This window comes from Gorilla gorilla, chromosome 20, assembly GCF_029281585.2.
Source record: "Gorilla gorilla gorilla isolate KB3781 chromosome 20, NHGRI_mGorGor1-v2.1_pri, whole genome shotgun sequence".
Taxonomy (NCBI): Eukaryota; Metazoa; Chordata; class Mammalia; order Primates; family Hominidae; genus Gorilla; species Gorilla gorilla.
In genome coordinates this window covers 55,341,040-55,366,141 of record NC_073244.2, presented here as the reverse complement: position 1 = coordinate 55,366,141, position 25,102 = coordinate 55,341,040, and the positions used below count along the sequence as shown (strand labels likewise).

At 38.9% G+C, this 25,102-nt stretch overlaps 1 protein-coding gene across 4 annotated transcripts; it reads right to left on the bottom strand.

The window, feature by feature from the left end:
* Nucleotides 1–1,688: 1,688 nt before the first annotated feature.
* Nucleotides 1,689–24,809, bottom strand: ZNF283 (zinc finger protein 283). Of its 4 annotated transcripts, none has more exons than XM_019014392.4 (7): nucleotides 24,662–24,809; nucleotides 24,126–24,331; nucleotides 23,826–23,905; nucleotides 20,749–20,812; nucleotides 16,539–16,626; nucleotides 14,949–15,075; nucleotides 1,689–5,178 (listed from the first exon to the last, which is right to left on the bottom strand). In XM_019014392.4, the coding sequence occupies exons 4-7, from the start codon at nucleotides 20,760–20,762 to the stop codon at nucleotides 1,964–1,966; spliced, it is 3,444 nt and encodes a 1,147-aa protein (XP_018869937.2). In that variant the 5' UTR covers nucleotides 20,763–20,812; nucleotides 23,826–23,905; nucleotides 24,126–24,331; nucleotides 24,662–24,809; the 3' UTR covers nucleotides 1,689–1,963. The 4 variants fall into 4 exon arrangements, with proteins under 4 accessions (XP_018869937.2, XP_055225596.1, XP_063557486.1 ...); XM_055369621.2 differs by having other exon boundaries at nucleotides 24,167–24,331; nucleotides 24,662–24,774; XM_063701416.1 differs by lacking the exons at nucleotides 14,949–15,075; nucleotides 16,539–16,626 and having other exon boundaries at nucleotides 24,662–24,774.
* Nucleotides 24,810–25,102: the final 293 nt, after the last annotated feature.

The following is a 25,102-nucleotide window of genomic DNA, read 5'->3' as shown; positions in this document are numbered from 1 at the left end:
AGCCAGTGTGGTGGTGCACACCTGTGGATCCAGCTACTTGGGAGGCTGAGGCACGAGAATCACTTGAACCCGAGAGGTGGAGGTTGCAGTGAGCCGAAATCACACCACTGCACTCCAGCCTTGGTGACAGAGAGAGAGATTCTGTCCCAAAAAAAAAAAAAGTAAAATACGTACCATATGATCACACATTTCCAAAGATCATTGATCAAGGTTGACCAATCCTATTAGGTATATAATGGATCTTTATAACGGACAACTCCAGTAGTTATCATAAGTGATCAAACTTGGCACTGGTGATACTGGGGGAAATGGATACTATCTGCTTCTGAGGTATTGCAAGATGAAGTACACATCACTATCTATGAATTGTTCTGGTAAAAAATGTTTAAGCCTCTATTTCCAACTTCATGTTACGAGAAATGTGAAGGAGAGGCCCATATCAAATTTCACCATGAGGAAAGAAACTAATGTGTGACATTCTATAAAACAGCTTTCCTAAACTCTTCAAAAGTCTGGGTTTTTTCAAGTCTCATTTTTTTTTAGCTCAGCTTAAGGGATAAACTCTGAATTAAAATCCCCTCAAATTCTTTATACTGTACTAGATCTTATCCAGAATGAACTATCTGAAATTCAAATGGATGAGTGGTTATGGGAAGCTTTTCTGAATTCATTCCTCAAAACGGTTGTGCCTCTCCTAAGAATTCACCAGTAGTAATACTAATAATAAAGACAATATGAACAATAGCTAATATGTATTGAGCATAGGCTACATACCAGATACTCTTCCAAGGATATGATGTATACTAAATCCATCTCATCTCTGTAACAGCATTATTAGTTACCATCAGCATTTGAAACATCATGTCCAGAAGAGATAAGCATTTTGCTCACCATCCTACAGGTAGTATGGAGGTGAAATGGTGATGACAGTATGGTATTTGCCATGGATAAGGGTTTTCCTACATTTGTTACATTAACAGAGTTACTCTCTAGGATGAACTTACTGAAGTTTAACGAAGACTGAATAGTGTTGGAAGGCTTCTGTACATTTAACATATCTGGTATAAATTATCTTATGCTGTTACAGGCATTAGAAAATTTTGATTCCCTCATTTGCCAAATCTTGCTATAGTATGAATATTCTGCTATTCTAATCAGAGAGGTGCAAGTGAAGAATTTCTTATTTAAATTGTCACTTGTCTCACGTCTTGAAAAGTGTGAGTCTTGTCTCAAATTATTTCTGGGAAAGAACAAACTTTGTTTTCAATTCTCAATCATTTATGGACTGATAATTTTGTAAAATAGAATGTTATGGAAATGTCAAATTGCTATAAAAGTTCCAAATATTTACTCACTTTCCACATTTATCTCACGATTGACAGATGACAATTTTATGACTGCACCACTCTCTGGATAATAATTTGAGTAGCATTTGTCTAAAGGCCTTCCTATAATTCTAATTCAAATGATTTCTCATTTGGATGAATTCTCTGATGTACTCTAAGATATTTACTATGTCTATAAGCCTTCCCAAATTCCTTATGTGCATAGGATTACACAGCAGTATGAATTCTCTGATGTGCAGCAAGAACTGAATTAAGTTTAGGTCCTTCCCACATTCCTCCCATTTAAACTCTTTTTAACAAATACCAATTATTTGATGTTAATCAGACTTTGTGTCATGAATGAAGATCTTCACACATTCCTTACATTTAAATGATTTTACATCAGTATAAATTGATATCCAATAAGACTGTACAGAAGTCTAAAGGCCTTTTCATATTAGTTATATTCAAAATATTTCTCACTAGTATGAATTGCTGGATAGCAAGATAATTGCCCATAAACAGAAATGAATGGCTTTTGCACAACCCTTACATTCACAAGGTTTCTCAAGAGTAAGAGTTCTTATTATGATAAGTTGTCTATACACACACACAAAATATTCTTTTACAACTTTCAATCATAAGGTTTCATCAGTATCAATTTTCTCATTTGAGTAAGTTGTCCACAGAAAGGCTTCCCCACATTCGTTATATTTGTAGGGTTTATCATTACTATGAGTTCTCTCATGAACAAGTTTTGAGCCATGAGTAAAGGTCTTCCCGAATTCCTTACGTTGATAAAGCTTCTCACCAGTATGAAATCTCTGATGAACACTAAGTTGATAGCCACTACCAAAGGCCTTCCCACAGTCTTTACATTCATAAGACTTCTCATTAGTATGGACTCTCTCATGCCTAACTAGGCTTGAACCCCAACTGAAGGCCTTCCCACATTCCTTACATTTGAAAGGTTTCTCACCGGTATGAGTTTTCTGATGTTGAGTAAGGTGATAGCCACGACTAAAAGCCTTCCCACATTCTTTACATTCATAGGGTTTCTCCCCTGTATGGATTCTTTCATGTTGAACAAGGCTTGATCTACAATTAAAGGCCTTTCCACATTCTTTACATTCATAAGTTTTCTCACCAGTATGAATTCTTTCATGTTGAATAAGACTTGATCTGCAATTAAAAGCCTTCCCACATTCCTTGCATTCATAGGGTTTCTCACCAGTATGAAATATCTGATGTCGAGTAAGTTGATAGCCCCAACAAAAAGCCTTTCCACATATTTTACATTCATAAGGTTTCTTACCAGTATGGATTTTCTGATGCTCAATAAGTTGATAGCCACGACTGAAGGCCTTCCCACATTCTTTACATTTATAAGGTTTCTCACCTGTATGAATTATCTCATGTTTAGCAAGGCTTGAGCCCCAAAAAAAGGCCTTCCCACATTCCTTACATTTATAAGATTTCACACCAATATGAATTTTCTGATGTTGGGTAAGGTGATAGCCACGACTAAAGGCCTTCCCACATTCTTTACATTCATAGGGTTTCTCACCAGTGTGAATTCTCTCATGTGTAACAAGGCTTGATCCCCAGCTAAAGGTCTTCCCACATTCCTTACACTCATAGGGTTTCTCACCAGTATGAAATCTCTGATGCACATTGAGTTGATAGGCACTTAAATAATTCTTCCCACATTCTTTACATTCAAAGTGTTTTTCAGCTGTATGAGTTCTCTCATGTTGAACAAGTTTTGAGCCATGACTGCAAGCCTTCCCACATTCCTTACATTCATAGGGTTTCTCACCAGTGTGAAATACCTGATGTCGAGTAAGTTGATACCCACTACAAAAGGTCTTTCCGCATTCTTTACATTCATGGGATTTCTCACCAGTATGAACTCTCTCATGTTTAACAAGGCTTGAACCCCAACTAAAGGCCTTTCCACATTCTTTACATTCATAAGGTTTCTCACCAGTATGAATTCTTTCATGTTGAATAAGACTTGATCTGCAATTAAAAGCCTTCCCACATTCCTTGCATTCATAGGGTTTCTCACCAGTATGAAATATCTGATGTCGAGTAAGTTGATAGCCCCAACAAAAAGCCTTTCCACATATTTTACATTCATAAGGTTTCTTACCAGTATGGATTTTCTGATGCTCAGTAAGTTGATAGCCACGACTGAAGGCCTTCCCACATTCTTTACATTTATAAGGTTTCTCACCTGTATGAATTATCTCATGTTTAGCAAGGCTTGAGCCCCAAAAAAAGGCCTTCCCACATTCCTTACATTTATAAGATTTCACACCAATATGAATTTTCTGATGTTGGGTAAGGTGATAGCCACGACTAAAGGCCTTCCCACATTCTTTACATTCATAGGGTTTCTCACCAGTGTGAATTCTCTCATGTGTAACAAGGCTTGATCCCCAGCTAAAGGTCTTCCCACATTCCTTACACTCATAGGGTTTCTCACCAGTATGAAATCTCTGATGCACATTGAGTTGATAGGCACTTAAATAATTCTTCCCACATTCTTTACATTCAAAGTGTTTTTCAGCTGTATGAGTTCTCTCATGTTGAACAAGTTTTGAGCCATGACTGCAAGCCTTCCCACATTCCTTACATTCATAGGGTTTCTCACCAGTGTGAAATACCTGATGTCGAGTAAGTTGATACCCACTACAAAAGGTCTTTCCGCATTCTTTACATTCATGGGATTTCTCACCAGTGTGAAATACCTGATGTCGAGTAAGTTGATACCCACTACAAAAGGTCTTTCCGCATTCTTTACATTCATGGGATTTCTCACCAGTATGAACTCTCTCATGTTTAACAAGGCTTGAACCCCAACTAAAGGCCTTTCCACATTCTTTACATTCATAAGGTTTCTCACCAGTATGAATTCTTTCATGTTGAATAAGACTTGATCTGCAATTAAAAGCCTTCCCACATTCCTTGCATTCATAGGGTTTCTCACCAGTATGAAATATCTGATGTCGAGTAAGTTGATAGCCCCAACAAAAAGCCTTTCCACATATTTTACATTCATAAGGTTTCTTACCAGTATGGATTTTCTGATGCTCAATAAGTTGATAGCCACGACTGAAGGCCTTCCCACATTCTTTACATTTATAAGGTTTCTCACCTGTATGAATTATCTCATGTTTAGCAAGGCTTGAGCCCCAAAAAAAGGCCTTCCCACATTCCTTACATTTATAAGATTTCACACCAATATGAATTTTCTGATGTTGGGTAAGGTGATAGCCACGACTAAAGGCCTTCCCACATTCTTTACATTCATAGGGTTTCTCACCAGTGTGAATTCTCTCATGTGTAACAAGGCTTGATCCCCAGCTAAAGGTCTTCCCACATTCCTTACACTCATAGGGTTTCTCACCAGTATGAAATCTCTGATGCACATTGAGTTGATAGGCACTTAAATAATTCTTCCCACATTCTTTACATTCAAAGTGTTTTTCAGCTGTATGAGTTCTCTCATGTTGAACAAGTTTTGAGCCATGACTGCAAGCCTTCCCACATTCCTTACAAACATAGGATTTCTCTGTATTATGAATTCTTTGATGTGGAGTAAGAGATTTACTTTTTCTGTAAGAAGGTATTTTTTCATAGCTGATTATCATTTGACTGAGGTATCCCTCTTGATGTCCTTTTAGTCCCTCGAATATGCTTTTGCACTTCCAATTATTTCTGAAGATGGATGCCTCAAGGCCAAGGGTTTTACTTTTGTCCTTCATCTCCCACTGGGAAAAATTTATTTCAAAAATATCATTTTCTGAAAATATTTTTTTGGTCTCATATGTTGTTGACTCCAAATCTGAAAGAAAACAAGAAAACCACACATTTTATTTCCTTCACTAGGGAAAAAAACAAAAAAAACTACAGTAGAAATAAAAGACAAATTAGGAGACTTACTGAACTCACTCCTTGGCATTAAGGCACTCCCCTATTAAATAACAAACTCAGCCTTGATTTTGCAGCTCTTGTGATCTGAATGTTCTGATTTTATAGTTTTCTGGAGGATTCCACAGAGGTCGCTTCAACAAGTCCCTCATTTTCCCACGCTGATGTTCCCTCAAACCAAATGTCAGCTTCCATCAGTCAAGCCCTTATGTGCCCAGTTGTGGTCATCCAATGTATCTTAATGGGAATCAAATTCTTATCATAATGAGCTTTGGCTGATTTTGTTTTGTCTAACAACTCTTTTGTCTAACAACTCAATGGTCGCAACTCTGCCATTTTATCAAGGCAGCCATGGGCAATATGTAAACATATAAACAAATGGGCAAGACTATGTTCCAATACAACTTTATTTGCAAAAACAGGTGGATTTGGCCTCCAGAGCCAGAGTTTTCCAACCCCTGAGATAAAGCAAACATTGCTTTCATAAATGTTCACAATTGTAAAAATATAAAGTTCAATTAAATTTAAATTTTACATTTACTTAGATTTATTAGCCAGAATTTTTATAAAAGGATTGATTTTTATAACTTCATATAATGCTGCAATTATGTGACTCTATAGATTTTACCTTATTTAAAAATTTTAAATGTCTATCAATTTTAAAAATCAACAGTAATTGTATTGCTATTTACGGATCACTTTAAATTATAAGATCTCCAATTCACTTAGACAAAATGATCTTGAGAGTTACTAATAAATAATTTCTGGTTGCATAAAAAGTTCCTAAGAAGATATTCATAAAAGAGGAAGAACAAATATTTTGAGTTACTTTTCAATTAAGTTTACTTATTTCTTGACCATTGTTAAACATATTTTCACTCAACTAAGCTCAAACTACCCTGTCAAAAATCAATGTGATACACACATCATCTTATAACACATTAATACTGTTAATTATATTTTAAAATTGAAAATAAAGCTTTAAATTATAGTGTCATTCAGCATGGTATATTGACAATATTAGCAGGTTTAAATGCATATGGGAAATGCTATGTCATATAATGTATGAAAAAAGTGACATAAGTATGATATGATAGAAAAGACTGCTAGCTAAGGGAAAATGATGATCTTGGAGTAAACTGTCCACTCTGTATGAGGAAATTAAAGTATTATTCTTTTTCTTCAATACATGAAGAAAATAAATCTGCATAATTTTGCCACACTTCTGTGTATGCTTCAAATTTTAAGAGTCAAATAATTTTCATGCTTTTAGCTACCCTATACTACACATCTAAACTATTTTTAAATAGAACAGAATTTTTTATTTAAATAAAAATTAAAATCTTGCTACCTTCTCATTATTTTAAATATTGTGTTGATGTTCTGATTAATTAGTCACAACTATTGTTCTTGTCAAAAGCTCCTCTGACAACTCTTTTTGTTAATGCCTTTTCCAATTCAGAATAATGAAACAGATTGTAACAGATTATGTCTTTCACATAAAATCTGCCTTTCAGGTTTCCTAAAAGGCCACTGAGCAAGCACAAAGATTTGCTCTTTCGCTTACAAAAGATACTAGAAACAATCAGGTTTCTTTGACATAATCCAGAATTTACTTAGCCCAAAACTACTATGACTGTGTTTTTGTTTATATAACCCCAGGTATATTAAAAACCAAAAGCTGACAATAAAAAGAGAAGTTTGGCCTTTCTAGGCTAATAAGTTACTTGTTACTAAAAGGTACCTGTCCCAGCAATAATGTACTTGTCAAGTTGGAGAAGATGTATATTCATATTCGTGTACCCACAGGTTATGACTTTCTATAAATTAATTTTAAGAAAGATTGTGTACCTAGGTTTAAATACCCTTGTCAATTTGGAACAATCGTAATACTCTTTCATTGTCCATAATGTGTTTTGACTTCAAGGTAGTCACTTACTTCATCCTTATAAATTAATTAGGTTTTATACCTCAATAGAGGATTTAATTTTTTTCCATTATGAAGTTGTTGTTTATTATATTAAATTAACCAGAGCCATTGAGCCTTAACAACTACAAGAAGGTTTTTCCAAACTCAAATCTACTGACATTTGGGCCCAAATCATTCTTGGTTGTGCAGGGTTTTCATGTGCCTTGCCTGTTGATGACTGTATAACATTTTGGTTGAGCTATTAAATGATGGATGATTATTGTGATGTGAATGTGGGAAGTAAGTTTAATCATATATAGTTGGTCACAGGTCTAAACTGCACTATTGCTGTTTCATTTAACAATGTCTTGCTGCTTTTTATGCATTAACATTTGGGTGTAAAGATTCTGTGGATAACCAAAACAAAGCCACAGTATTTAAGCTGACCAACCTAATATTCCAACTGAATATGGAGGTGACCAATTATGAACTAAAAGGAGTACAGTTTTGTACAACATAGCATCAGTAGTTTAGCGAATTTTAATTTCTATGTAAGGCTTCGATTTTAATTTAACATTATAGATTTAGATTTAACATTTTAGTTACTTACTACTTATGTTTTATGTAAGGTTTTACAGTGTCAGTAAATAAATATGGGTTTAACTTCTTCTTAAATGTCAAAAAAAATCATTGAGGACCCAAAAGACTTTTAGTTTATGTAGTTATATATTTTGATATTTGTCATGTTAAAAATTTAAACAGAGAAATTTTAAGATATTTACTAATTCACTTAAAATAACAATAAACCATTAACTGTTAACATAAATGATTTGTTATAAAAATAATATTTTCTAAAACAAAACAAAAGAGGTTTTAAATTTTTTCAAATCTTTTAAATGGATGGTTTAATAAAAGACACCTGGATTCTCATATCTGCTTCTGCATTCAATCTATGGCAATATGTTATTTAGGTTGAAATATATGAAGAAAATCATACATATGAAGTATATGAAGAAAATCTAGCCTCTCATGGTACATAGTTGGAAAATGGCAGAATATTTTACTAGTCCATGCAGATAACTGTGGATATTTTTCTTTGACACCACCCTAAAACTTAAGAAATGGTAGTGTCTGGTAGGTTAAGTACAATGTGGAATACAAAATCATATCTGTGAACTTTTCATACTATGTTACATTGCACTTTGAATAATCTTTTATCCATGTGTAATTTTGTAACATCATACACTGGTCATTTGGAAAATACTGATTCAAAGAGTTATGCAGATCTTTGAAATGTTGACGTAGTTCACTATACAACATCAAAAAATCACATGTTAATATTACCACCCATCTCATAAAAAATCTTAATGTATTAGGAAGCTATAAAGCTCAAAATTATGAATAAACATTTTACAAAATTCTAATTTTAACATGACAGATTGAATTATATCATTGGCAACAAATATTAGTTAGTTTTGAAGTGACAGGCTCACTTGCAAGAAAATGTTTTCCTACTGCCCAAGTCTGAACAAACAAAGTTTGTCATTCTTTGGTGAAAAATACGGTGTTTTGTCAAAAAAGCAGTTGGTTTAACTCACAATTTTTTTGGAGGTGGGGACGTAGTCTCACTTTGTCACCAGGCTGGAATGCAGTGGCGCGATCTTGGCTCACTGCAACCTCCGCCTCTCGGGTTCAAGCGATTCTCCTGCCTCAGCCTCCCGAGTAGCTGGGACTACAGGCGCGTGCCACCATGCTCAGCTAATTTTTGTATTTTTAGTAGAGATGGGGTTTCACCGTGTTGGCCAGGATGGTCTCGATCTCTTAACCTTGTGATCTGTCTGCCTTGGCCTCCCAAAATGCTGGGATTACGGGCATCAGCCACAGAGCCTGGCCTTTAACTCACAACTTAAACAACTGTACAAGTGGTTTTCTTCAAGGCAACCATCATACTTTGGTATACAGCAGAAGACCTTAATGGATACTTCCCATTTCATTACATAGAATATTTTTTAAATGTATATATAATCAAGGGTTGAGATTTAATAAAATGAATACTGCTTCTTCAAGATGTTCTTAAGTGAAAATGGGTTTTTTCTTAACACATTTTCTTTGTGTGTGGAGGTAAAGAATATGATGATTACTAGTACTATTTGGTGCCTCTGCCTTTGCTCATGCTAAAGCAGAGAAGATTCACCATGGCTTCTACACCACCAGTGGAAGTGTCACCACAGTGAAAAAGGCAAACCTCTCAGTATTGTTATGAGAATATTTTTCACTTTGTGAAAGGTTTGGCCCACTGAAAGGTTCTTGGGGACTCCCAGGGGTCTTCAGTCCACAGTTTGAGAACCACTGCCCTACCTAGAGTAAGAATTATGTCCAGGACTAAGGATAAAACCAAACTGTACCTGCCTTCAAAAATCAACTCTTAAAAAGATCATTGTGATCTGCTATTAATTTAACTGCTTGCCTGAACAGTTCTAAATAACTATTAGGAAGATAATAAAATCCCCAAGTCACTACAACATGGCATCTACAATGGCCAGTATACAATGAGAAATTGTAAGACCGGTAAAGAAGCAGGAAAATTTGACACAAGATTTAGAGAAAATACAGTCAATAAAAGCAGACCCACAAAACCAAATGTAAATTCTATAACTATAAAATGTATGTGGAATGAAATCTTTATTGGATAGGCTTAACAATAATTGGACACTATCAAAGAAAAAAAAACAGTGACTTGAAGACAGGTAAATAGGTATTACCAAACTGAAGTACAAAGAGTAAAAAGACTGGGGGTTGCACCTCCGTTACTGGTGGCACCATATAAGTGGTCTAACACACATATAATTGGAGTCTTAGGAGGAGGAAAAGTACTAAAGAAGCAGAAAAAAGTATTTGAAGATACAATGGTTGAAATTTCTCCAAATTCAATAAAAAAATCAACCCACTGATCAAAGGTAAGGGAAAGTGAAGCATGATAAATGTAAAGGAACCATATCTAGAACTTTATAGTCAGATTGTTACAGACCAAAAATAAAGAAAAAACTTAATAACAGAGAATAAAGTATATATAAAATGAACAATAAGAATCATAGCTGTCTAATCATTATATACAATAGAGTTCAGAAGATAATGGAACATTTTTGAAGCTAACTAAAAGAAAAAATATATCAGTTGGGAAATTCATATCTGGTAAAAATATCCTTCAAAAATAAGAAAGATGAAGGCTGGGTGTGGTGGCTCATGCCTGTAATCCCAGCACTTTGGGAGGCCAAGGCAGGTGGATCACCTGAGGTCAGGAAATCAAAACCAGCCTGGCCAACACAGTGAAACCTTGTGTCTACTAAAAATACAAAAACTAGTCAGGCATAGTGGCACATGACTGTAATCCCAGCTATTGGAGGCTGAGGCACGAGAATTGCTTGAACCTGGGAGGCAGAGGCTGCAGTGAGCCGAAATCATGGCACTGCACTCCAGCCTGGGTGACACAGTGAGACTGTCTCAAAAAAAAAAAAAAAAAGATAAAATTAGCTGCTAGTAGCCATGTAACACAAGAAATGCTAAAGGAAGCTTTTCAGGCTGAATGAAGTTTACAGATTAGTAAAATTCTTACATTATACAACAAAGTAGTATGTTATTAATTTCAAGTAGACCATGCTAAATTAAGGATGCATATTGTAATCCCAAAAGTAAATACAAATAATATAGCAAAAGATAACAGATGAGATAAAATGGAATACTAAAAAATACTTGATGAATCCAAGAAGGTGGAAACAAAAGAAAGAACTAGTGAAACAAAAAATAGCAAGATGGTAAACTGAAATCTAACCATATCAATAGTGACATTAAATGAATATGTAGGAGTGATGTCACACAAAATGATGAAATAGGAAGCTCTAAGGGCTGGTACCTCCATCAAAGCAACAATTGAGCTGGAAAGACAGATTGTCATTGGCCAGGCGCAGTGGGCCACGCCTGTAATCCTAGCATTTTGGGAGGCCGAGGTGGGTGGATCACGAGGTCAGGAGATCGAGACCATCCTGGCTAACACGGTGAAACCTCATCTCTACTAAAAAATAAAAAAAAAAAAGGAGAAAAAAAATTAGCCGGGCGTGGTGGCAGGCGCCTGTAGTCCCAGCTACTCAGGAGGCTGAGGCAGGAGAATGGTGTGAACCTGGGAGGCAGAGCTTGCAGTGAGCCGAGATCACACCACTGCACTCCAGCCTGGGTGACAGAGCGAGACTCCATCTCAAAAAAAAAAAAAGAGAGAGAGAGATTGGCATCCACAAACTCTTAATTCTGGAATCTTATCAGGCACTTCCATAACAACAAGGGGAGTGCTGGATGAATAAAGAGGCTACTATTCTTAGGTGAAAGAGTGGCTCGTGCAAGCCACCATCCCCCATTTCTCAGTCCAGCCAATGCTATGGGATGACAGGCCTATGTGCCTGGAATGCTGTGTACCAACTAATCACTTCCTTCACTCCTCAGCTCCACCACAGCTGTGGGGAGAGCAGCCTGTATTCCTGGAACAGCTGGTTGGGACCTGGGTGGGCAGCGTGACCTTGTCTTCCAAAAAATTCAGGGTTGTGCAGTTTGGTGGGTTTTGTGTTACCTTGAGGGACCAGCACAGATGACTGCCTTGATTTTAGCCCCATCAGCCACAGCAGCTTTACCCAGAAGTATCTACTGGAAGATTTAAAGGGCTAATGGACCTTTTTTTCCTCCCCTTTTTACAGCCAGATATTTAAGTAAATCTTTATCTGGTACTAACTGACTGCAGAGATGATGGAACAGAAACTTCAGTGACCACATACAATAAGGAATATACAATTTGCAAAAAGAGTTTGAAAAAATCTGACAGCTCCAGCCCTCAACAAGCAGAAATCAGCTATGCCTGAGGAATGGGAAAATTGAATCTCCAGAGGTACCACATTATAATACTCAAAATGCCCAGTTTTAACAAAAAAAATTACAAAGCATACAGTGAAACAGGAAAATACGGGGCCCGTTCAAAGGAAAAAAAAGAATCTGACAGAAACCATTCCTGAGGAAGCCCAGACATTAAATGAACTATCCAAATATGCTCAATGAGCTACAGAAACCATGGACCAAGAGCTAAAGGAAATCAGGAAAACAATGTATGAACAAAATGAAAATATCAATAAAAGGATAGAAATTATAAAAAAAAGGAACCAAACAAATTCTGGAGTAAAGTAACTGAAATGAAAATTTCAATAGTGGATTCAGCAGAAGAAAGACTCAGCAAACTTGAAAATGAGGCATTTGAAATTATTGCACTAGAGAAGCAAAAAGAAAAAGGAATAATGAACAGTGAAGAGAGCCTGAGGGATCAATGGGATACCATCAAGCACACCAACATACACATCATATGAGTCCCAGAAAAAGAAGAGAGACAAAAGTACAGAAAAAAATTTGAAGAAAAAATGTCTGAAAACTTCCAAAATCTGACAAAAGGCAGGAATACACACATCCAAGAGGCTCAACAACTTCAGACATGATAAAGAGATTCATATCTAGACACATTATTGTCAAATTATGGAAACCCAAAGACAAAAAGACTTCAGAACACAGGAAGAAAGCAGCAGCCTACCACATACAAGAATCTGCAACAAGATTAACAGCTAATTTCTCATCAGAAACCACAGAGAACAGAAAGTAATAGGATGGTATATTGAAAAGTCCAAAAGAAAAAAAAACTGTCAACCAAGAATTCTATACCAGCAAAAACTGTCCTTTAAGAATAAAGGTGAAATTAAGGCATTTCCAGAAAAAACAAAAGCTGAAGGAGGTGATTACCAGTAGACCTACTCTAGAGGAAATGTTAGACAAGAGTGTTTCAGACTAAAGTGAAAGGACACTAAACAGTAATTAGAAGCCATAAGGAGAAATAAAGAACATTGGTAAAGGTAACTACATGAGTAAATATAAAAGTTAGTATTATTGTACTTTTGATTTATTGATTTAAAAGACAAATGCATAAAATAATAACTATAAATCTGTGTGAAAGTAACCAGGCACTTCAAAGCAATAGCTGATTGTAAAACTAGACAAGGGAAATTTCATACAAGATGAAACTCTAACACCTTGTTTATCAGAAAACCAGGAGGTACTCAAAGAGTGACGGAGATGTGCCAAAAAGCCATATCATGAAAGGATTCCCACTGACTAAATCTGGACAAGCTCCAACACTTTGAGCTTCAAAATAAATAACAGAAAAAAAACAGAATATAGCCCATTGACTAGAAAGCGAACATATGAATAAATGGAAAGTTTAAAGAGGAACACAATATTTATTTATTTATTGAGGTAGGGTCTTGTGTGTCACCCAGGCTGGAGTGTGGTGACACAATCTCAGCTCACTGCAGCCTCAACCTCTTAGGTTCAAGCAATCCAGCCACCTCAGCCTCCCCAGTTGCTGGGACTAAAGGAGCGCACCACCACAGCCCAGCAAATATTTTTGTATTTTTTGTAGAGATGGGGTTTTGCCATGCTGCCCATGCTGGTCTCGAACTCCTGGCCTCAAGCGATCCGACCATCTCAGCTTCCCAAAGTGCTGGGATTACAGGTGTGAGCCACCACTGTGCCCAGTTCCACAATATTTAATAGTTTCAAAGTTCCTCCCCACAAAATAGTTGTGGAAGGGAAAAAGGGCAACTGCACAAGGAGGAAGCCAGCAGACGCTACCTTAATCAAGTACTCAGAGTGAGTAACATGAGTAATGATAAATTAATCACACCACCCAACAAAATGCAGGGAGAAGAACGCAGCATCAATTCTGTGATAATCCTGCTAAAGATCCATATTCTAAATCTAATCATGAAGAAACAGCAGACAAACCCACATTGAGGAACACTATACAAAATAGCTGGCCTGTAATCTTCAAAAGCATCACAGACATATATGCAAGTCAGGGAAAGACATGTGAACTGTTTCAGACTGAAAGAGACTAAACAATCCAAATTCCACAAACAAGAACAACAAAACAATGTATTATCTGGCCCCTTCCTATCTCCCTGGCCTAATTTCTTAGTACATGTTCCTTTAATAACGCTACTCTAGAGTTCTGGTAAAGTTCCTTTCCAACAACAGGGCCTTTGCATTTGCTGTTCACTGTGACTGATCTGTTCCTCCGCCAGATATTCACATAGAGATCCCAGGCTCCACATCTCTGTTCAAGAAAGCGTTCCCCGACTATCTTACCTAAATTAGCCCTGTCAGTCCTCATCATTTTCTATTCCCTTATGCTGTTTACCTTTTCCAAAGAATTTGCTTCATTACATACTATTTATCTATTTATAAATTTACTTATTTGATGTTTCTCCTTTACTACAAAGTAAACTGCATGAAAATGGGCAAGTTATCAAAGCTTGTTCATGATTCAACTGACAGTGCTCAGCACAAGGCTGGCCAGGAGTAGATATTCAATATAATATTTTCAGAATTTATGAAATCTGGTTTCTTTGCCATAGTTATGAAATAAATGTCCTATAATGCAAATCCAGCCCCTTGGCCATTAAAGGAGAGAGGTGATTGCAGGGAGGGCCCGAAAATGGTGTAAAGCTCACTGAGGGATGGGGAAGATCAACGTGTTTAACGAACCCATTTCTAACCCAGCAAGTATAAAAGCATGCCCCTGGGAAGGGGGAGAAGAAATTCACCTGGTTTCTTCAAAGATAGCCCTGTAATTTCCAGTGCAGAAAACTGATGATGCAAAGAGGAGACTCTAAATTATTTCAGGCAGATGACCTTACCCAGTGACACCAAGTTACTATAGTTCTCCAACATTACATCCACGTACAAGTCCCTCTGAGCAGGGTCCAGGCATTCCCACTCCTCCTGAGAGAAGTCGATGGCCACATCCCTGAATGTCACCAACCCCTAAAACCAAAAACCCATGTATTACTTGTGAAATTAAAGAAAACATTTCCAAGAGGAAAAAAGAGGGTACAAAGGATGAACTACAAAGAGGGGGAGAAATATAACAATCGAGTAAGCTGAAAGCCTCTGATATAGGTAAGAAAAAGCAAGAAAATCTGTGACTAAAGCAGGATGTCAACATGTTCTATGAGAATCTTGTTATAGCAGAAAAAACTTCCCGGATACTGTGAGATAACTCAGCTATCCAGATCTGTCTGGTAATATATTTTAAAAATCTCAGTTTCTTCTCTGTTATATAAAAAGTACATGCGTATACATCATGCACATTTACAATGTGCTATGTGCCTTCCTCATCAATTCTTTGTAAAAGTGAATTGCTCACCATCTTTCCCCTTTAAGAAATAAAAACAAGGCCAGGTGCAACGGTTCATGCCCGTAATCCCAAGCACTTTGGGAGGCTGAGGCGGGCAAATCACTTGAGGTCAGGAGTTCGAGACCAGCCTGGCCAACATGTGAAACCCCATCTCTACTAACAATACAAAAATTAGCCAGGTGTGGTGGCAGATGCCTGTAATCCCAGCTACTTGGGAGGCTGAGGCAGGAGAATCGCTTGAACCTGGGAGGCGGAAGTTGCAGTGAGCCGAGATTGTGCCACTGCACTCCAGCCTGGGTGACAGAGCAAGATTCTGTCTCAAAAAGAAAGAAAGAAATAGGAAAACATGAAAACTTTTTTCCAAATGTACTACAAAATCTTTATTTTATAAAAATGATTCCCATTAAATTAGGGACTATCATCAAGACTCAAATACATCACTGTTAGATTACATCATAAGCATTTTTTCTTATGATGAATAAACAGTATTTTTATTTGTTGCAATTCATTTTATCCTCTCAATATATGAGCTTAGTCACTCAATTATATCTGTACATTTAGGCTGAACAAAACTTCTGTAGATTTTCTTGATCGTGGAAATATATTATCATCTAGACCTTAGGCATCATCTTATCTGTTACTATCAACTACCCCTCGCTTAGTACTTCACTTGTTCCTGAGTTAGAGAGTACTGACACAAGACACATGAGGATACTGATATAGGATATTGCACATGACACAAATGTCACTCATGGCCTACACATCCTGGTTGACGACAAAATGACTTCAAAGTCAACTGGTTCTAAATCCACTGGTGGTGGAGTCCTTTGGTGACTCCAAAGACCACTGGTCTTCATCTCTTAGGAAATTGCTGGAAAGAACCACTAACTCCCCTCTCTCTAATCTGAAGCGCCTCCCAACACATGCAGCTTCACATAAACTGAGGTTGAGACCAAGCAACCCCAAAGTCCTTATCTCTGTGGAAAACTTGGGTCTATGGAGAAGTTCTATAGGTCTAAGGAAAATTAATGAAAAGATTCACACACCCTAAAAATCACAGTATTTCATGGAGAGAAAAATACCAACTTACATCAGTCATGGTTCTGGAATTGCAAGAACTAATTAATGCTCCATGGGATTCCTCTATTGGTGAAGCAAAGAATCCAGAGAAGCCAGAACTGGGGAAGGAAAACGAAGTGTTAAACCAGGTGTGCCTCAGTGATCCCATCCTGACTTATGCTAATAGAAGATCTTATCTTCTCCATGCCCGCTTCTGCTACACACCCCACGCACCATTTATGGAATTCAAACTTTCACCTAAACCCCAAAGGTCTTCAGCAGGGAGGTTTCTGGCAGTGTCTGGTTCTGAGGATGTGAATCTGGACCTGGGATTCGACAATTCAGTCCTGCCCAGGAAATCAGATCATCCTCCTTCCATTCCTACCTCTCAGGAATACCTGTCACGGTCCAAGCTAGAACATCCTTCATGGGCTCAGGACTGAAGGAAGTTGGTCAAAACATGGGAGCTGGACAGGATGTATAAGGAATTCATCAGGAACCCAAAAAGCTGACTTTCTAATGCATATATCAGAATATTCATGACACAGAACATCATGCAATGAGTACACGCTAACTTAGGGAAATAATCAAGATATACTCAATAGAAAAAGGAGGTTATGAGACTTATGATATGATTACATTTATAAAATACATATGTATCAATACAGAAAGACTGACAATCACATCAATAGATGAAAAAATGTTTAGAAAGTTATACATCTCAAGAAAGAAACAGGCCGGGTGCGGTGGCTCAGGCCTATGATCCCAGCACTTTCGGAGGCTAAGGCGGGTGGATTATGAGGTCAGGAGATCGAGACCATCCTGGCTAACACGGTGAAACCCTGTCTCTACAAAAATACAAAAAATTAGCCGGGCGTGGTGGCAGGCGCCTGTAGTCCCAGCTACTCGGGAGGCTGAGGCAGGAGAATGGCGTGAACCCGGGAGGCAGAGCTGGCAGTGAGCCGAGATCGCGCTGCTGCACTCCAGCCTGGGTGACAGAGCAAGACTCCATCTCCAAAAAAATAAATAAATAAAATAAATAAAAAATAAAAAATAAAATTATATATCTATATATATTAATAACATTTATCTTTTGATTATGATCATAATATTTTCTGTTTAGGTAATCCACACAATCATTGTAACCATGGCCATACATTACACGAACTGTATAATTTCTACATATGCCTATGTCTTGCCTAGAAAAAAAAAGGATGAAATTCCCCAAGTTATGCCACGTATATATTAATGGAATAATATTAATGAAATGATATTAATATATCCATGGCATAAGTTGAGGAATTTCATCCTTTTTTTTCATTTTTTTTTGGGGGGGGTGGTTTATTATTTTTTTGTTCCTCTTCCATTAATGAGGTTTTGATTCTGCTTTTCTTATCTTGACTGATGGATTTATTTTGTATCTGAACCTGTCTTACACGTGGTACTCTCCAGATAACTGAATCCAGATAACTGAATCACCTGATCCTATTAGGCTCACTTTGCAACCAACATTAGTAGAATAAAAACTATAAAGTATAAACCTTACAGAATAAATTCCATTTGCCTCCAAATGCTTGATCATAGTTCAACAGTATTGCTTATAACTGCCTTCCTATGAGTTCCTAAAGCAGGTCCCCTGGATTGCCTACTGGCCTTTGTTGCTCACTGCTGGCTGCCTTATGCTTACCCCAAGGCATATTTGGTCTCCAAGGTAACAAGTATGTCTTCGAAACACTGTATTACCCCCTAAGTACAAGTATCACAGGGTCAGGCATTTGGGGCAAATTCTTTACCCAAAACTTCACTTCTAGAAATGTATCCTTAAGAAATAGGTAAAGAAGGGCCAGGCACGGTGGCTCATGCCTATAATCCCAGCACTTTGAGAGGCCGAGGTGGGTGGACCACGAGGTCAGGAGATCGAGACCATCCTAACATGGTGAAACCCCGTCTCTACTAAAACTACAAAAAAAATTAGCTGGGTGTGGTGGCAGGCACCTGTAGTCCCAGCTACTCAGGAGTCTGAGGCAGGAGAATAGCGTGAACCCAGGAGGCAGAGCTTGCAGTGAGCCAAGATCGCACCACTGCACTCCAGCCTGGGCGACAGAGCGAGTCTCCATCTGAAAAAAAAAAAAAAAAAAGAAATAGGTAAAGAAGAAAGAAACACACAAGATGAATACGCAAGGGTACTCAACCAAAAATAATTTCTGGTAACCAAAAATGAGAAACTACATAATAGTAAGCAAAAGGTTTAATAAATTATGGCCCACCATATCCTCATTAGTTATGATGGTGTTGGTTCATATTAATTGATGAAGAAAGACATGCATGATCAATTCCTTAGGCAGGCCGGTTTGTAACTAACATAATGTGGGAGGCATATTCTATTGAAATTAAGATAAAAGTTCTGGTGTCAGACCTTTAGGATGTGAATTTGAGCTTGATAGTTATCCATTTCTCAATACCTCTGTTTCCTCATCAATAAGACGGGTGAGAACAGTGTCTACCATAGAAGAGTAAGTAAGAAATCCATACAAAATACTGAATGGTATATGATAATTGTTTATAAGTTGTCTTTTTTTTTTTTTTTTTTTTTCAGAGACAGGGTCTTGCTCTGTTGCCTAGGCTGGAGTGTAGTGACACAAACACAGCTCACTGCAGCCTCGACCTCCTGGGCTCAAGTGATCCTCCTACCTCAGCCTCCATCCCCAGTAGCTGGAACCACAGGTGCACGCCACCTTGCCCCACTAATGATTCTTCTTTAAAATTGTTTGTAAAGAAAGGGTCTCACTGTGTTGTCCAGGCTGGTCTCAAACTCCTGAGCTCAAGGAATCCTCCTGCCTTGACCTCCCAAAGTGCTGGGATTACAGGTGCAAGCCACCAGGCTTGGCCACATTTTCATCATTATTATTGAAAATGAAGAATGTTACTGTCCCTTATCTTGTTATGCCAAAGAAACTTAAGGCTACTCTATTTTGCTCACAGTAAAATGTGTCTTTCTCAGACCTGCTTTCTTATAACGTGAACTCAAATTTCACAGGTCAACCTTGAGTCTGCTATTCTTCCTAAATAACAATGTGAGCAAAACAGGTTCTCAGAAACATACAGAGGAAAATACCCCTTCCTCCCAGAAGTTACATAGAGATTCAGCATCATTAAGCTGCATCAGAAAATACAACCTGATTAGGTATAAAGCTGAGAACTTAACCAGAGGCTCAGTCTTACTCTTCAGTACAAATTGGTGGATTACTTAAACATTTACAACAAGAACCTTCTTATTCTACCTCCTGGTATTTACACCTGTCCTTGGAAATATTATCTGTAAAATGTATTTTTTGTAAGATGGCTGTATATTGGAGATTATTGCCATTGTCTGTAGAGGTAACCTTTAAAATAATCTAATTCTAAAACTCTTTTTTGCCTGGTAATTCATTTTTAAATGACATTTCTATAATCCCAGAAGTTGTAAATATTTGAAGGTTTTCAAATAAGGGAATCACTAGTACGTCCTTCTTCTCTCTAAATATTCAAGATTAACATAAAACCTAGAACTGGGTTGGATTTTTTTTTCAAACTAAGAACTAAAGAGTCTTCAATTCATTTACATCACCAATTACTATAATTTTATTCTGCAGAAAAAAAAAAAACAGACCCATAGGCTCAAAGGAAAAAGGATTTAAATAAAAATATTCCAAAGTGCTGGGTGTGGTGGCTCACGCCTGTAATTCCAGCACTTTGGAAGGCCAAAGGAGGTGGATTGCTTGAGCTCAGCAGTTCAAGGCCAGCCTGGGCAACATGGTGAAACCCCATCTCTATCAAAAACATGAAAAATTAGCCGGGCATGGTGGCACACACCTGTGGTCCCAGCTACCTTCCCTCTGAGGTGGGAGGATCGCTTGAGCCTGGGAGGTGGAGGTTGCAGTGAGCTGACATTGGACCACTGCACTCCAACCTGGGTGACAGAATGAGACACTATCTCAAAAAAGAAAAAGAAAAAAAACACCAAAACATTAAAAATGATTAACTCTAGAGGATGCAATTTTTAGCTTCCTTCTCTATATGTCTCTTGGACTGCTGAGTTTTTTTTCTGGACCAAGCGTGCATTAATTCCATAATTGGAACTATAAAGACATTTCCAAATGTAAAAAACTGAGTGACAGGAGGAATATATTCCAGTCATTAAGAAAACTGAACAAACGGGGCCAACACTGAAAATCAGTGGGCCTGAAACAATTTACACCTACCAGCTCTCGAACATCCTGTAGCTGTTATTCAATGTAATGAGACACGTTCACTGGCAAGATTCTCCTGTAAATCAACACAGATTAGATAAACCACCTTCAAAGTCTGAGGAAGAAAATAAATGTGCATAAACAAAACAGTATTTGGTATAGAGTAGATACTCCGTAAGTACGGCTGCATCTTTCCACTTCTTCAGTGAATGACCAATTAAAGTAAGATTTTAATGTAATTCTTGAAATATGTCTTCCAAAACCGTGTCTTATCAGATGGGATTGACACATAACACAATATTCTTGAGCACTTTTGTTCATAACTATAATAATTGCTTAAAATTATATCATTTATATTTTTCCTTCCTTTGACTCTTTATAAACTTAATTTTTATTAGGTGCATATCATTCCATCACTAGACATACTGCAATTTACTTGACTATTTCCATTCTATTGGACACTAATTTTTTTTAGATGGAGTCTTGCTCTGTCACTCAGGCTGGAGTGCAGTGGTGCAATCTTGGCTCACTGCAACCTCTGTCTCCCAGGTTCAACCAATTCTCCTGCCTCAGCCTATTGAATAGCTGGGTCTACAGGTGCACACCACCACGCCCGGCTAATTTTTGTAATTTTAGTACAGATGGGATTTCACCATATTGGTCAGGCTGGTCTCGAACTCCTGACCTCAAGTGATCCACCCGCCTCAGCCTCCCAAAGCGTTGGGATTACAGGCATAAGCCACCGAGCCCAGCTGGACACTAATATTTTTCAAGCTCTTTCCCGGCAATTACAGTCTTTTTTCCAGAACAATGGAGCTAGATCTTTTTGGGTCATGGTCACTTTTGATAATCTCATGAAATTATAGACACTTTGCCCACTTAAAAAAACACATTTACATATATTTACAAAAATTTAGTCTCAATTTCAAGGGATTTTGGTCACCTGGAAGCTCGTCAATGGAACAAGAAGACCTCAGGTTAAGACTTCCTGTTGTAAGCCTGGGCACAGTGGCTCACGCCTGTAATCCTAGCACTTGAGGAGCCCGAGGCAGGCAGATCACCTGAGTCCAGGAGTTAGAGACCAGGCTGGGTAACATAGCAAAACCCCCTCTCTATAAAAAATACAACAAAAACTGGTCAGGCTTTGTGGCACGTACCTGTAGTCCCAGGTACTCAGGAGCCTGAGGTGGGAGGATCGCTTGAGCCTAGGAGGCCAAGGCTACAGTGAGCCATGATCATGCCACTGCACTCCAGCCTAGGCAAAAGGCCAAGAACCTGTTTAAACAACAAAAAAAAAGTGTTCCTGTCCTAGATCATTTGAGCATCTGGTCACTTTTTCGTGTCTGTGTGTGAGACAGTCTTGCTCTGTTACCCAGGCTGGAGTGCAGTGGCGCGATCTCGGCGCACTACAACCTCCGCCTGCTGGGTTCAAGCAATTCTCCTGCCTCAGCCTCCCGAGTAGCTGGGACTACAGCCACCCGCCACCATGCCCGGCTAATTTTTTGTATTTTTAGTAGAGACGGGGTTTCACCATGCTGGCCAGGCTGGTCTCGAACTTCTGACCTTGTGATCCACCCGCCTCGGACTCCCAAAGTGCTGGGATTACAGGTGTGAGCCACTGTGCCCAGCCCCCACTTTTTTAGTTAATTTGCAAGCAACCGTCACAATCAACTTCATACTTGTGTTACTCTAATCTATAAAAAGTTTATGGGAAATAATCTAGAAGAGCCCAATAATAGCAACTCAATATTCAGTAAGCCCATATCATGGGGATGACACTGCTCTACGAAGCTTTACATATAATATCTCATCTTACATCATATCAACTCCATTAGGTAGGTACTATCCTGTCCCTATTTTATAGATGTGGCACAGAGGGCCTGAATCAATTGTCTAAGTACACACAGCTACCAACAGGCAGAGCCAGGATTTGAATTCAGATACTTTGGATCCAGAGCCTTAATTTTTTTGTTGTTGCTGTTTTTTCGAGATGGAGTCTCTCTCTGTCACCCAGGCTGGAGTGCAATGGTGCAATCTTGGCTCACTGCAACCTTCACCGCCCGGGTTCACGCCATTCTCCTGCCTCAGCCTCCCGAATAGCTGGGACTACAGGCACCTACCACTACACCCAGCTAATTTTTTGTATTTTTAGTGGAGACGGGGTTTCACCGTATTAGCCAGGATGTTCTCGATCTCCTGACTTCATGATCCACCTGCCTCAGCCTCCCAAGTGCTGGGATTACAGGCGTGAGCCACTGTGCCCGACCCCAGAGCCTTATTTTTAACTACAGCATAATACGGCTTCTTACATGCCACACAAAGCTGGACTTGAAACAAGTCATGCTTGGAAATGTTACAGATTTCTATATAAAGATTATCTGAAAGTCCCCACTCTTGTTGGTGCAAATTACAAATCCCTATGTTCAAAGCTCAATCATATTTCCACCCCTAAAAGCCTCACAAAGCAGACAACATTGTCATTTACTGCCAGAAACATTCCCTTACTTAAAATCCCTTATACCTTGCCTTTCTTTAAGCATCATGACTATGGGCCAGGCGTGGTGGCTCACACCTGCAGTCCCAGCACTTTGGGACGCCAAGGCCAGAGGAACACCTGAGCCCAGGACTTCAAGGTTGCACTGAGCTATGACTGTACTACTGCACTCAGCCTGGGCAACAGAGTGAGACCTTGTCTCTAAAAAAAGTTTAAAAAAAAATTTAATTATGACTACAGAAAAGATAAAAAATAATGTTTATATAATACCACCTAATTACTAATCTCTTCAAATAATCATAGTATAAAATAATGCTCTAATAGCAATCTACAAGAGGTGCCTTTCTATAACTCTTCAGTGCATCATAATGCACTGAAGTATTTGAACAATTTGCCATATGAACAGGTGGGTAAGAATTGTGGAGAAGAACAATAGGGGGCCACTGGGAGGAAATATGTACCAGCATGGCGGGTCATGTAACTGGGAAAACCCAGTCAAGATATTTCAGGCCAAGGAAAGAAAATGTTCTCATGACCTAGAAGCAAAGGTAATTGTATGTATATGTATTTTAAAAGTATGTATAAAAAACCTCACCTGAACCTTGATTTCTAAACATGCAAAAATCCTTTTCTCCTCTTCAAACTCCTTCTTAGAAATCTGGCAACCTGGCAGCACTGGGGGAAAAACAGTAACATGAGACATCAGCATTTCTAGCGCGTCACAGACTTAATTAAAAAAAGAAAAAGAAGAGCAAAACACCCTCTGGGGCCACTTCTGCCTTCATCCACACAAAACCAAACGGAATGAAAAGGGAGGCTAGAGTCTGTCTCTGTGTTGAGGGCAATTCTTGGGGACAGAGGTCTGCTTGCAATGGCTCTGAAACATGTAGCTCACCACCAAAGAGCTCCTAGAGGCGCCTCTTCTAGGAATCCCACCTCTAGAACTTCCCCATCAGGTCTTGACAAGGTCCTGTCCCGCGGACACTTCCAGATCTAAAATTCTCATCCTTCTTGCTTGAAACGTTCATTATGGGGCTTAGCATAGATTTCTTTCTTGCGGTCATTTAATTGTGGCAGGCCCGAAGACAGGCTAAAGGGAACCTAGAGCATTTGGTCAAAGCAAATCACATTTACAAATACGGCCACGCACCCCGTCAGCCCGTCACACATTCACAACTGCACCCACCTCCGTGGAGACACGCCCCGTCCCTGCCACGCCGTCTGAGACACACTGTCCCTCGGCTGCTCGCGTGCACACAGGCTTGAGGATCCGGACACGACACGCTCTGTCCGTGACCCAGCCCTCCCCACCCCCAGCGCCCCCGATGCCACCCCCACCCTCACTGCCGGTTCCAGTCCGGCCCCAGTAAGCCAGCCGAGCCCTCCCAGCTTCACCTGGGCAGATTACTTCTACGGACACGACCAACTCACCATGCAGAGTCCAAGAACCTTAAGGACACCGGAAAAGGACCCAGAGACCTGTGGTTAGTTTGGACCCAGAGGCTGATGGGAAACAAGAGCCTGGAAATGCTCGCAGGCTGGGAGAGGAGCTTCTGGCAGGCAAGCTCGCCCCGCCCCTAAAAGACCTGTGCCCCGGAGACTTCTGGGAAATGTAGTCCACAGCGGGAGAGTCTCCGGAAGTTGAAACCTGGACAGCAGGGATGCTCCCAGCATGCAACTTGGCTTCACCTGTGAAAGGCGCTTTTTTCGAAGACGCCCAGGAGCTCTTGCTTTTGCTTGAGGGTCTCTGGTGTTGACTGAGAGCGAATTAAAAGGTTCTCAGCTTTCGCTAAGGAACGCATTCTGGAGTCTAGAACAGGCGAAGACGGGACTGGGGTGTCTGGGGACTTAGACGTGAGCGAGCAAGGGAAT

Coding starts and splice junctions, on each gene's coding strand:
- ZNF283 (XM_019014392.4), bottom strand. Junction 15,076..16,538: donor ATTCCAGAACCATGACTGAT/GTAAGTTGGTAT, acceptor TTTTGGTTTTAG/GGGTTGGTGACATTCAGGGA. Junction 5,179..14,948: donor TAGTAACTTGGTGTCACTGG/GTAAGGTCATCT, acceptor GTTTTCTTTCAG/ATTTGGAGTCAACAACATAT.